Here is a 13648-nt window from a genome sequence, read left to right on the forward strand (position 1 = left end):
CATGGATGATTATGACGTTTGTAATCACGTATGACAAATTCACTAGTTAATAAAAACTTTTGTTATTATCTAGGTAAACATGAAATGTGATATTAGATATTTTCCAAGTTACGGTGAAAATAACCCAAAGGATTTCTCACGAACTCTGCCTAACGTTAGGTGGTACTTTTGGAGGGAAAAAAAGAAAAAGAGGCGCTAACAATAATAAATATTCTTAAATTTTTCAGCAGAGAACATGAAAAGTTTTAAAATAATACGTATTAAATTGAGCTCGACTGTACAACACAAGTACACCATACATATATATCTATGATGATATATATTTTATTATAATGGACATTACGATATATATGTCCAAAATTCAGAAAACTCGGAGACTATCACCCCCAAACATTGCTTGTTTTAAAATTTCGCGCAGAGCTACACGAGGGCTATCTGCGCTAGCCGTCCCTAATTTAGCAGTGTAACTAGCACCATCCACCACCAGCTCTTGGGCTACTCTTTTACCAACGAATAGTGGGAATGACAATTATCTTAGGAGGGATATGTGAAAATGCTATTTACACGTATATTAAAACTGTCAGGTTTATTAACTTTTATCAAACGAATTGTAACAATCGAACACCCATACAGTTCTTGGGCGGCCCTTTATTTACGTTAATGATTTTCGGTTGAGAATATTGGTTTTTTAAATACCCTCCCCGCAATGAAAGGTAATCGCCTGAGAATTTATAAGTGAGGAATACCTTAAACTTGTCCAATCCTACAATTACACTTCTGTCGCTCACTTACCGTCGATGGGACAGCAGTAAATCTACGGGCTTACAGCAGATAGTCCAATGTGACTTACTCAAAACTAATAAACTCGTTCACCAACCAATTGGCCTGACCCTCCAATTACAAAGTAGTATGTCTGAGGACTTATAACACCAGAAACCCGGTTTCTAGCGGTGCGAGTTCGCAGATATGCCGCTATGTCACAGGACGGGGGTCAGTAGATTCAATACCCTGTTGCCCCTGTAATAAGAGTTAGTAATTACTTTTTGTGTGTTAAATACTGTATTCCATGCAGTACTTTAAATTTCTCACACGTTAATTTTTAAATTAGTTAAATAGGTTTTTTTTTTGTTTTTTTTTAACTAGAAGTTGATATGAAAAAATGCCAGTTTCTGATAACAGACAATTTATGACCATCGGTTCAATACTCACTCACGAGAAAACAAATGTTATGTTTTATTCTAGTGGTCCTAAAGAGCTAATGACGATAAAAAGCGACACAAAGCTGATGACGTGAGAAAAACATCATGAAACTCTTGATGACTTAGGTTAAAAATATTTATTCAGCACCTTTACTTCGTTTTTCGCTGAATGTTTCGGTTTTACGTCTTCATCAAAGGTCTACAAGTCATTCTGGTTCACTTGATATAGTGGCGACGTACGTCATCTTTCAAATTAAAAGTACTTTTCAATATTGGTGTGAACGAAGTCCAAAAGAGGTTGTCGGTATCTCTGATGGAAATGAATCAGTACATATTTGAAACAAAGAGGAAGTTATAGCCACTTTAATGATTTTTGTGAATGGAAAAAGCTTTGAAATTTATAGAATAGATTGATTTTGTTTAGAATTTCACGCAAAGTTACTCGAGGACTAGCCGTCCCTAATTTATCAGTGATAGGCTAGAGGGAAGGCAGTGAGTTAACACCATCCAACACCAACATTTGGATTATTTTTAATGAATTAATGATGGAATTGATTCCACATTATAATGATCCTACGACTTAAAGGATGCGCATGTTCGTGAACAAAGATTCCAACCTGCGAACTGAAGAATACGAGTTAAGCGCCCTCTAACCACAACTTTGCCACGGTCACAATATAGGTTATGTTTCGCGTTTTTGAAAACTTCGTTATAATATTATTTTAATTACTACTACTGTACAGCAGTGAACACATATTATATACATTTTTTACACATTTCGATATTGTAAATTCCTTATTTTACTAAGCCTAATATGGACAAATATTTAACTTTTTAACAACATCAACACAAAAACTGCCCGATTTCTATGAATAATTTATATTTTAGACATTACACGCATTTCTTAACAGAACTCTTACATTTGACGTAATAAGTTATAACGGGTGCAAAATTAATACTTCTGCTTTATTACATTCATGATTATGAATTTTTCCACAAACTGTAACATTCTGCCAATTTGAAATTTAGTAATATTTAATTCCTTTCTAATAAATCGTACCAAAGACGAGTAAAATCGACATATAACTCGTCTAATAAAAACACAACAGCATAACCACTATATTTGCCCAAATATGCGGTTGTTGTTTTTTCTGGGTTTATTTTTTCCAAATTCCTCCCGAAAAACTGACAGCGCATTATATTAACCTACGCTCAATTTTGTTAGGTATTTTATTCGAAGGTACCACCAAAACCCATTAAAGCATCATTAGAGGTTTACAAAAATTTGCAAATCCAATTCAATGAATGGGATGGATGATGATTGAATCTGAAGAGAATGATGCAAAGGTTGAAGGAAGAAAATCCAATGGTATCGACAATTCTACTTATGAAGAATAATAATTAGTTTAGTGTATATAAACTTTTCAATTATATTTCAATATTTCACTCTCCCGTCTATTTTGAAACAGGACTAACAAACATGGCTCTTTCCATTTTACAGGTACGTACATTTAACAAAATTAACTTTCATCTGGTCTAAATTATACAAAGCGTCTATTGTTCTTTTATTATAATTGTCTTTAAAAATTCCCATTCATCGTAGTCTTAAGTGAGAGGTCATTTAAGCCTCTATACAAAATATGAAGGTAAAACTAAAAAAAATTGTTGCAAAATAAATTCACGAACGACACGATACTTCACTGAGGCTTTACATTTTCATACGACCACAAATTTCACTTGAAACATCTTTACAATTAGTGAAAACAAAATGAAAATAACAAGTTCCTTGGATGAATGAAGGAAAAACATCATTGAGAATCAAAATCTTGACCATAAAGTGAACTTTTTTTCATTTCTTTACGTCATGTTTTTCTGCATAATGACACATTAATAGCACCCGCTATAAGGTGCAAAATTACAATATTTTGAGCCCCTATTCAAAATAGTGATCTCACTAATTACTGTATACATTCTAATATTTTTGTGGAATTATCAGGATTCGTGAGGTTGAGCACTCTTACCGTATTCGAAATCATAGGTTTGGAGAAGTTTGATTTGTTTTAAATTTCGCGCACGAAGATTATCTGAGTTAGTCATCCATAATATAGCAGTGTAAGACTAGAGGAATGGCAACTTGTAATCATCACCCTCTACCAACTCTTGGGATACTCTTTTACCAAAGAATAGTGGGATTGACCGTACATTATAATGCCCCCACGGCTTGAAAGAGCGAGCATGTTTGATGTGACAGGGGGCTCGAATCCTGGTAATTTCATAAAAAGCTGACTGGTTGTAACTTTAGTGTTACATCAAAGTTTTGTAATCTTTATAATAAAATGCAATTCATACTATAAACCGCTCGACTGCACTTCCAATATGAAACTTTTAAACTGTTATTTACTCAATTCATTTAACCACTTCTTGTTATGTTGTTCTTTAACAGTATACCATTCTTAAAAACAATTTTTATGCAACTGCTTCTTTGACGAAACATCTGTTGTCATCCTAGGGTAGGAATGTGTAGTAATATCAACTGATTTTTTGTATATTGAAATTATTCAATTTGCAAAATTTAAGCAGATAACTATTTGTATTATAAAATAAAATAAAAACTCGAGTTTTTTCAGCTTCAATGAAACACTAAGTACCATTCTAAAACACATTTTCAGCCACATATAACATGCCGAACACAATGAACTTTCGATTACTGCGTGAAAACAATTTTAAGCATTTTCGTAAAAGTTGACATTGTTTTCCAGAGCCATTAAAAGAAATTTAAACAACTATTTATTAACATTTCATGGCAATTTTTCCTTTAGTTTTTTTACTTTTTGAGAGAAAAGTGGTAACCCTAAAACTCTTCCTTTTCAACCCATTCTCTATGTACATAAGTGATTTTAACAGTAAAACACAGGAAGTAAAAGTAAGCACTCAAGAATCTTCGTCATCATCGGCGCCGGAATAAATTGCTTGATTTCTTCGTTTCATTTTTTTCATTACAGGAATCGATGCAGAACTGGACGTTACTGAAACGTCCGACGTGCTTTGCACGCTTCGTTTCAATTCCGCTTTAAATTCAGGAAAGTCGGTTAAAATAGGTGAATGTTTCTTAGATGCTTTAGAAATTGGAGTGCTGGCGATGCGACTGGTTTCTTCCAGTCCTGATCCTTTCGTATCAAGAAAAAAAAAATCTTTTTCTGAGGGTAAGGATTCGTTGACATCTTCCAGATGTGAAGAACCAGAAAACGCCATATCTTCGTCTTTTCGGTTAGGAGACTCATTTTCCATGGCGGAGCTTCTGTACATATCATCTTCGTCGACAGCGCCATCTTCAGGATTAACTGAAGAAGGTTCTTCCGACAGATCAACGTCACTCGAGCTACTCTCGTCCTCATCTAACGTTATTTCGTCTGGATTAAATGACGGTTGTGATACGTTTGTTACATTTCCTTCACTTTCGTCCACAAAAGAGAAATCCCTGATACTGATGTTGGCAGAAGGACTCTTAGCCAGAAATGCCGACAATGGATCTGTTATGCCTAATTTATGGCAGAACTGAGTGGTTTGGGGATTTATGTAAGATTCGGGTTCTGGGACATTTTTTCTGGAAGACCTGTGATCATGGGCGGGGGCAGTTAAGCAAAAGTTCTGGGGTATCTTATATTGCCCTTGGAATATTTCATCAATTTCATGTAGCTCTTGTTCTGTTGGACTGAAATCCCATCTGAAAAATAAAAAGTAATAAAAAATTAATTTTGGATTCATTTGTTCTCACTGTATAAGAGCATCGGTTATGACAACAGATTCATTTGTTCTCACTGTCTAAGAACACCGGTTATGACAAAATTTCCGTTCATATTCATTTATCTATTGGCTACACAGAGATAATCCAACTTTTCCTTGAACAAAAATATAATCTTAATTTCAAATACCTGAATAAAACACCAGCAAGGTAAGAACAGTCAAACATTTCAATGTTTAAATAAATAAGTAATAAAATATAAATTGTTTAAAACTATGCTGAGGCATTTCTAAACAATTGAAAATAAGACGGCTAAATAAACAACATGAAAATACGATGAAAAAATAATTCAGAGTATATATATATATTTATTCAAACCATAAATCGAAAGTGAAGAAAAAAAATAAAACTATTTGTTTTCAATGGCTCCTGTAGCTTCCATTCCAACCACCGATATGAATGTAACTCAAGTAATCTTTTCTTGACAGTTGCAAGAAACGAAACTCCCAAGGTCCATGGCATAACACTTACGATGCTCTGATGTCTTACTGTTGGATATGTGGCCATTTAACAAGTTAGACAGTGAAGCATAAATGTAAGCCAAGGTATGAATTCCATTTGGATCCACTTTCAGCGAAATTTTTATACCTGTCATGTACAACTTTGTGGCAAAGATGCTAAGTGATACAGAGAGAATGCGTTGGGCTCTCTCGAACCAGCAGAGCAACTCAGTAATATACTGCAATTATATCCCATTTCACTAACGTCAATTTTGTTCTTTTCTAACGGGTCCAACACACTAGGGAGATTCTAGAGTCTGTATTGGTGAATACATAAGGAAAGTCTTCATGGACGTTACAATCAAATGATGCCTTCAGATAGCATCCTAAAAACTGACAATGTAGTATATCTGGACATTGCTGCTAAGACTGGAAATATCCCAGGCAACACTGGATGTTTTACTTGGATGCTCAATTTTGGCTTAGGCAAGGTTATGGAGGTCGAAGAGTCCATCATCCATAAGAAAAGATTAGATTAGTTGTGGGTTTCATATATCAAAACACTACTGCTGAATCTTTAATCAACCAGAAATGCTACAACTCCCAAACATTAAGATCACGATCGATGTCAAAATGAGAAGTAACAGTAGCTGCTTCACGGTTGAAAGTTTCATTGAACAACCTTTGTTAGCAATTCTAACAAACAACAGGGTTAAATGGCAAAATTGATGAAATATATCACATACATACTACCGATGTCCCATTTAATAACAAAAACTCAAACATTACTAAAACGCACAAAATCTTCACTATAAAAATTCCAACATCCCTTTTCAGGCCTTCATACCTTATTATCAGAAACCAATAACTGGCATCATTATTTCATTGTTTGAAATACTCAGAATAAGTAATGCAGTAGAAAATTGTGAAATGACATATTTTTATTAGAGATACATGAATGATAATTTGTTGACACATCTGATGGAGGCCACAGCAAAGGACCATGTTTTATGAGTAAAACTAATGGGGCCACTTGTTAGAGGATAATCTTCAAGATCACTAAAAATTTACCCACTGTGTCAAAAATGAACCTACAGATCATTTGGATGTTCTTATTAATGTGAAGCTTCATATCACAGCCTTGAAGAACCCCTCCTTCTGTCCCCTGGCAAGCCTCATCCATCCAACTTCAACACAAGAACAACACATTTAATTTGCTACTTGATAATAACATTGAAGAGATTCTGACCTCTTCTGTGCAACAATGGCTAGAGATGCAAGCAGTATCACATAGTCAGGAAGAAGGGTTGAAATCACAAATGATTCACTCATGTTCTAGGAGAAAATATCTCTTCAGTACACTTTTATCAACACTGGAAAACGCATCTATTTTACTCAACTCTCATCAGTGCCTGATAAAGGAATATATTTCTAAAACAGACCTTATTTAGATTTAGACCATGTGAACAAATTATTTTTTTGAAGAAAAAGAACAGACGACAAAGTTTCGGTTGGTATGTAGGCAGTAAAAAGTGAACTATTTGCATACAAAAAAAATTAGGGATTAGATTCTATTTCCCTTAATTTTGAATTTTAATATAAACACGTAACACCATTCAATACTACATGTTCTCTATGAACAATGCACCAACTAATCATCTTTGTTTAAAGTACTACCTGGGGTGGTGCTCTTTAATTACTTTAAACTAATTACCTGAGTTAAACTTGCTAGTCATTGTGAATAAACATTATTCTATAAATATTTCTCAGAGGAAATTTTATTGTCAATTTGTTTGCAAAAGAATACAATAGCAACTGCAAATTATCTTATGGTTTAATAAAATTCATTACCCAACAATTATCATGAGACATCAAATGCTTAAGGGATACAGAAAGTATTTTGTTTCAATGATATTCCTAAATCATGTGTTCCACGTAAAGCATTATAAATAGAAATAATAATCAATTATAGTTACACTTATATTAATTTTGCTTGTGATAAAATAAGCTGGGTGTTTCTTACTTATTTTAAGGTAAGGAATGAAGTTTTGAAGCATATAGTAAAAACAGTTGCAAATGGCAGAAGTGCAAAGGTTCATGAAACTCAGTGTATAAGCTCTGAACTGGAGTCCAGCATCTTTAAGGTCAAGGTCCTGGCAGAGCCATAGACCAGCAATCCATAGTCGAGTTTCGATCAAATAAGAGCACAATATATCTTTAGCACAGAACGTCAATCCGCTCCCCAAGTGGTGGAAGAGAAGACATGGAGGATGTTCAGCGCTCTTGTACATTTGATCCATAGCTGCTTGATGTGTGGTATAAAGTTTAGTTTATGATCAAAGATAAGCCCCAAAACTTAGTCTCAGAGACCACAGGCAGCACAACTTTACCAATACAGAGTTCAGGATCAGGGTGAATACCTTGTTGGTGGCAAAAGTGCATGCAAATGGTTTTATAGAGAGAGAAGGTAAAGCCGTTTGTTGTGGTCAACTTCAGTAAACAATTGAGGGCATTCTGTAGCTGCCACTCAATATACCTCATGTTCAACAACTGACATGAGATGTGAAAGCAGTCAACATAGAGCCCGTTTTGCAAGTGAGAGGGAGTTGTTCAGTGATGGCATTAATTTTTATACTGAAAAGTGTGACTCAGAACACAGCCCTGAGGGACTCCAAGTTCCTGTAGAAAAGAATAGGAAACTGTCATCTATTGATGGCTTACAGACAATGGCAGGATCAAGTTCTGCGAGAGCAGTGAAAGAGAGCTAGTTTGCCTTATCCAGCTTCCCCCGGGGCACACGGGTCAGGTGGCATGAACCACACCCTGTTTCTCTCAAGATTATAAATAACCTGCCTTAATGGTTGTAGGTAGACGTATTGATGTAAATGTCAAAACGAGGATATTTGTTGGCAGTGTAACTCCATCTTTGTGAGTAGAGATACGCCTCACTGCAGAAACTCCTTGGGTGGAGAAAGCAGCAAGAATCTCCGACTCTGGGATGTTCTTCAAATCCATCTCAATAATAACTCTTCAAGATGAATTCAAAGTAGCATGAGGTGTAACCCCAATAGGTATATCCCCAATTGCCTTTGAATGCAACAGGAATTCACTGTGTTGAGATGTGGATGTTTCCACCAACATGTCAACAGATCGAAGCTTTTTTACTGACTTTGGAGAGCCAGCAAGTCCCTCTAGTCCCTTCTGAATGAAAAAGGGAGACATTTGCCCTAAAGGTTTTTCTGAAAGTGAGTGAAATATAAGAAAATGAGGTACAACAGGTGGTACGGATAGTGAGGATTGCTGTTCAGAATCTTCAAGACGTGGTCGTTTACCTAAAGACTGTTTTTTCACTACTTTAAGATTTTTAATTGGAGTATCCATAATAAAGAAAGGGAAATTTCGGTGCCCACTGACCCCACCCACCATGGAGCCCTACGAAGGGATGCACTACAATGTCAAACAAGGACAGTGCAGCAACGGCAGGGTTTTGTGAGCTCTATACCCAAACACCAGCATCAGATATAATGTTCACAACACCTATTGAGAACATCCAACACTGGTACTTGGTTGACCCTAGCCCGAGTGGACCAGCCAACTGACCCAAGGGGGGCCACCCCAAGGATGCCCGTCTACAGGAATCCAAGGCCAAAGTGGTGTGTTAGGGTTGGACCCTCAACCACCAGGATCCTCTCCTCCACGGGTTGCCATGCACGGCAAACACATGGGTGGATGTTTAGATCCCAGAGGAGGTAAAATGAAAGAACAGAACCTTCCCTGGGAGGTCCCCTCACCACGTACAGGAATCCACACTGAGGGGAGTTAAGAATGAAGACAGTAATAAGAAACTGTAGTGTTATACAGTACTTTAGAAAGACAAGCCAAACAACAAAAAGCATTCAACTAGCAGGGTTGTGTAAAAGATAGTAGATGAAGTTCTACACAAGCCATTCAGCTGCTAGTCAGCAATGGTTCTGCAAAAGTTTAATATGAAAATTTACATATGCAGAATTTAGTACAATGTCTAAAATAAAATTTGCCAGAGTTTCCAAAGACTGAAACTTGGCTCTGTTGATTTTCACTCCAAGACAGTAGTAAATTACAAAGGTATACTATTAAAACGGGCATTATTTCAACTATACTTTAACAGTACATACACTTTGCCAGGTAACAAAGTGATATGGATGCCAGTAAAAAGAGTAATGCATTATTCCTTATTGTCAATTACATAACATCAAGAATAGAAGCAAACTTCTCACTAACTGGTGAGTAAATACTTCTATTTCAATGCATTATTTTTATGGCTATAATTCTCTTGTTGTTTATGCTACATCCTGGTTTGCTTCCCTTCACAAGTCTCTTACGGACTAAATGTGTGCACTTTGGGTAGACAATACAAGTAATTTCCAAGCCTCAAACTTAAAGGAGACTATAACCCACTGCTTTATACTACTGTTTGCATTTAACTTACAAAATAATAATAATAATATTGCAAATATTAGTTTTTCTGCATTTTTGTAGAGTAAGTTCTTTATTACTGTTTCTTTAATATTATTTTCATTAACAGCACTAGGTAAACATTTGACACATATTTACTTACAAGTTTGTCATAATATATTATTTAATATTATGGTTATTCTCCATTGCTAGCTTAGTATTTTAACTTAAGAATAACTTAAACCTCTTAAGATGGATAAATGTGCAGACTATTAGTGTGATTATGACCAAAAATATCATTAACAGTGAGGGTACCACCTGAGGAATATCATTAACAGTAAGGATACCACCCAAGGAATATCATTAACAATTACGGTACCACTTGAGGAGCATCATTAACAGTGAGGGTACCACCCAAGGAATATCATTAACAGTGAGGGTACAACCTGAGGAATCAATGCATTCTAATTATCCTGTGTTTAATATTTTATGACCTTGCATATACATCATTACAATGTTTTATTACATTAGCTATAATAGTTACTGGCCTAATGCTTTAGTTCTAGTCTATGTATGTAGCTGGCTTTTATAAGAAGTTATTAAAAATTACTATTAAACTTAACTGTTTTGTAAGGTGGAATTCATGGACCATATAAGCATATTCAAATATATTAATTTTTTTACATTTTATTTAATGTTTATTTCATCAAAGTACAAGTTACTTAAATCTGTCTGTGTGTAAATCATACAGAAAAAAAGTGTAAAACAATTTTAAGATAAATTAGTAATAAGTAGATGTGTGTGTTAAACAACAAAATGTTATTATTTTGTGAATCATTTACTGTAACAAGTGTTAAGAAATTGTAACTACATATGTTTGGCCATGTGTGTTAATGACTTTTATTAAAGCAGGATATTTCTTCTAAAGTAAAAACAGTGCTAGTCTAATAAACAATGTGGTAATTCACATTTCATTACTGTTTCACCACCTTGGATTTGTACTTCCAACTGATCTAAAAAGGAACCCTCTGAGCAGGGGCAAGTACGAGACTTTAACAACGGAAATTATCACATAAATATATTGGATTTTCAGTGTGCTAATAGTTCTATAAGTAACAGTGAGAAACCTGCTGGAAAAATTGATGATAATAAATAAATAATGAATTAATATAATTTTCTGACACTGTTTAAGTCTAAAGAGTCCCAAGTAATACTTTAGAAAATCAATTCACATCTATTTAAATGAGTAAAAAAGGTGTACTTGCATTCTCTGGTACTTTGAGATAATCTATGATTTAATACTTTATATGGGAAAATGTACTGAATTTCAACAATATTTGTTGTTGCTGAATTGTGGAACTCACAATAAATGAATTGCTAATATTTAACTGATCGATTATCTCCAATAACAACCAGATTATTTCTGAGTACATGTGCAAAAAATATATTTACGCTAAAAGCATCCTTACGAAAGCTCAGTATGCAATGTGACATTAGCAAACATTAAAAAATAATAATAACGTATGAAAAGATAAATAAAAGTTACAAAAATCTGAAGAAATATGACAAAGTTGTTATGCTGTCTTATCTCATTCAAAGACAGTGATAAATGAACTTTAAACTGTTCTCATGCTAAAGCTTGTATCTCCTCACAAAAACAAGTTGATGTCTTGTATCTCAGGGCAGCTGGTAAAAGTTTTAAAACCCATACCAACCGTTCTAAGATATGTTTTTACTTCAAGTGAGTTTCTCGTCATCATGAAGTTGACATCTTATCTGTTCTAGAGTAAATGTACAAAAATGAACTGAATTACTATGCTATGGGGATGATGTACTTAAAATATTTTTATCTATTATTAATTAGAAGCAAAGTTTATGAAATAAACATAAAGGAAAAACATTATTAGTCAGTGGAGGAGATTGTAAAATTAACATGAAGAAAGACATTATTAGTTCGTACCATAAACATGATAGACAAAATTATCAGTCGGGGGTGAAATTTAAGAGTGGTAAAAGACATTGTTATTCATTAGAAAAGCATGTGAATCAAACAATATGAAAGACATTATTAGTTGATGGTGAAATACCAAATAAAATACTGCTTTATTAATTATTTTTTGGTCTTAGATAACCAACTATGTTTCTTGTTGGAATGAATCACTAGACATACCACACCAAGGTTAATAAGTACAATACTAGGGAAGTACAGAAGTGGCCAACCTATAGAATAAAACTGTCTTTACCTCTCAGAACAACCTGGACCAGGCATATAGTTGGATGTGCTAGTAAGCCCAAGAAGACTGTTAGTAGAATGGAGTATACATAGCCATTCTTTGTCATATTGAAGTTCCAGAGGTTGGATGGTTTCCCCCATGTCCAAGATCTGTAAAAATAATACAAGTTCAGACTAGTAACAGTATACAAGTTTTACAGAAAATTCAGTAAAAAATATTTTTAAGGAAACAATAATTTAATTTCTACAAGAACCTAAGCACTTGTAACACCACATTAAGTGCACTAATTACAGTGAAGTATTTAACAGCTTTCAGAATCTTAATAATTATTGGAGCTTTTCAAAACTAGAATTCTCTACACTCTTATTATTATGAACATCTACTTATAATATCAAACTGTACTGATGCAGGCTAGAAACACTTCCAAAAATTTAATCAGTGAGTTTAAAAATTCTACTGTTTGTTTGTTTGCTTCAATAATGAAAACCTTTACACACCTGTAGAAAATTACGCTTTGGTAGACATTTGTCAAGTGCCAAAAACTTGGTGAAATTTCTAGTTCCTCCATCAGTGTTCTAGAAGAGAAAAAAATAAACTGGCTGCTGTTGAAGGTTTTATCACAACTGATTATATTACTACATTGTATAACTGTACGTACTAACAAAATCTGAGACTGTATAAAAACAGAAACAAAAATCCAAGTATTTTTTTTTTATTTTGTCAAGAACTTAAAGGATTTCATGATTCTATCAAATACAAAACATTAAAAATCACCTATACTACAATTATTTGATTAAAACATAGTAAATTTTATTAGAAGTATTAAAAAATATATATATGTAAGCCATTTTCATAGCTTCATGAATCACTAAAAAAGAAATAATTCTTTGCTGGCCTACTTAAAAAAATTTTCATTGATTAAATGCATGTTACTTATGTAATTCTAACAGATCTTCTGAAGATACAAATGAATTTTAGTTACAGTTAATTTAGATATCCTTGTTAAAAGCACTCATCATGAATGTGGATCAATGGTCCACAGGCCACTGATGGTTAGTAGGTTCCATTCAAGTGGTCCATAAAATTGCATGATTATGGCAAGAAAGTGACAAGATAACACAGTGTATAGATCATACTGTGGTCCCCAGAGATTAAAAAAAATTTAGGGAGTCAATAACATATTCAAGAATAACACAAAATTACTGTTTTAAGCACTTATAAAATTAAAAAAATTGTAATTTATAAAGATGAGTACACAGAGTAACATGAAAATAAATATCTTACACAATAAAGAAATTTTTAGGTGGTATCAGAGATTTTTGCATCACAAAATTTTGAAATAGCATATACACATGTAACAAACTGATCATACAGTAAATCAATGATAACTTATCAAAGAAAGTTTCTTATAAAAAAAATTGATGAAAAACGGATAGGGAGAAAATAAAGTCTAGTTTGAAAATGACAGATGAAACTGGTAGAAAGAAAATATAGAAGAGGAAATAAGCTGAAATACCTGGAGATGAATGGAAGAGTTTA

At 33.9% G+C, this 13648-nt stretch overlaps 1 protein-coding gene across 4 annotated transcripts in view; it reads right to left on the reverse strand.

The window, feature by feature from the left end:
• Positions 1-2892: 2892 nt before the first annotated feature.
• ldbr (lariat debranching enzyme) overlaps positions 2893-13648 on the reverse strand; it is a 31471-nt gene continuing 20715 nt past the window's right edge. For all 4 annotated transcript variants that reach the window (XM_076495029.1, XM_076495028.1, XM_076495027.1 and 1 more), the window contains 3 exons: positions 12607-12684; positions 12119-12258; positions 2893-4923 (listed from right to left, as the gene is read on the reverse strand). In XM_076495029.1, the coding sequence (XP_076351144.1) occupies positions 4131-4923; positions 12119-12258; positions 12607-12684 (1011 nt within the window). In that variant the 3' untranslated portion in view covers positions 2893-4130. The remainder of the gene's footprint in view (positions 4924-12118; positions 12259-12606; positions 12685-13648) is intronic.

Source organism: Tachypleus tridentatus, chromosome 3 (assembly GCF_004210375.1).
Source record: "Tachypleus tridentatus isolate NWPU-2018 chromosome 3, ASM421037v1, whole genome shotgun sequence".
In the NCBI taxonomy this organism is placed as follows: Eukaryota; Metazoa; Arthropoda; class Merostomata; order Xiphosura; family Limulidae; genus Tachypleus; species Tachypleus tridentatus.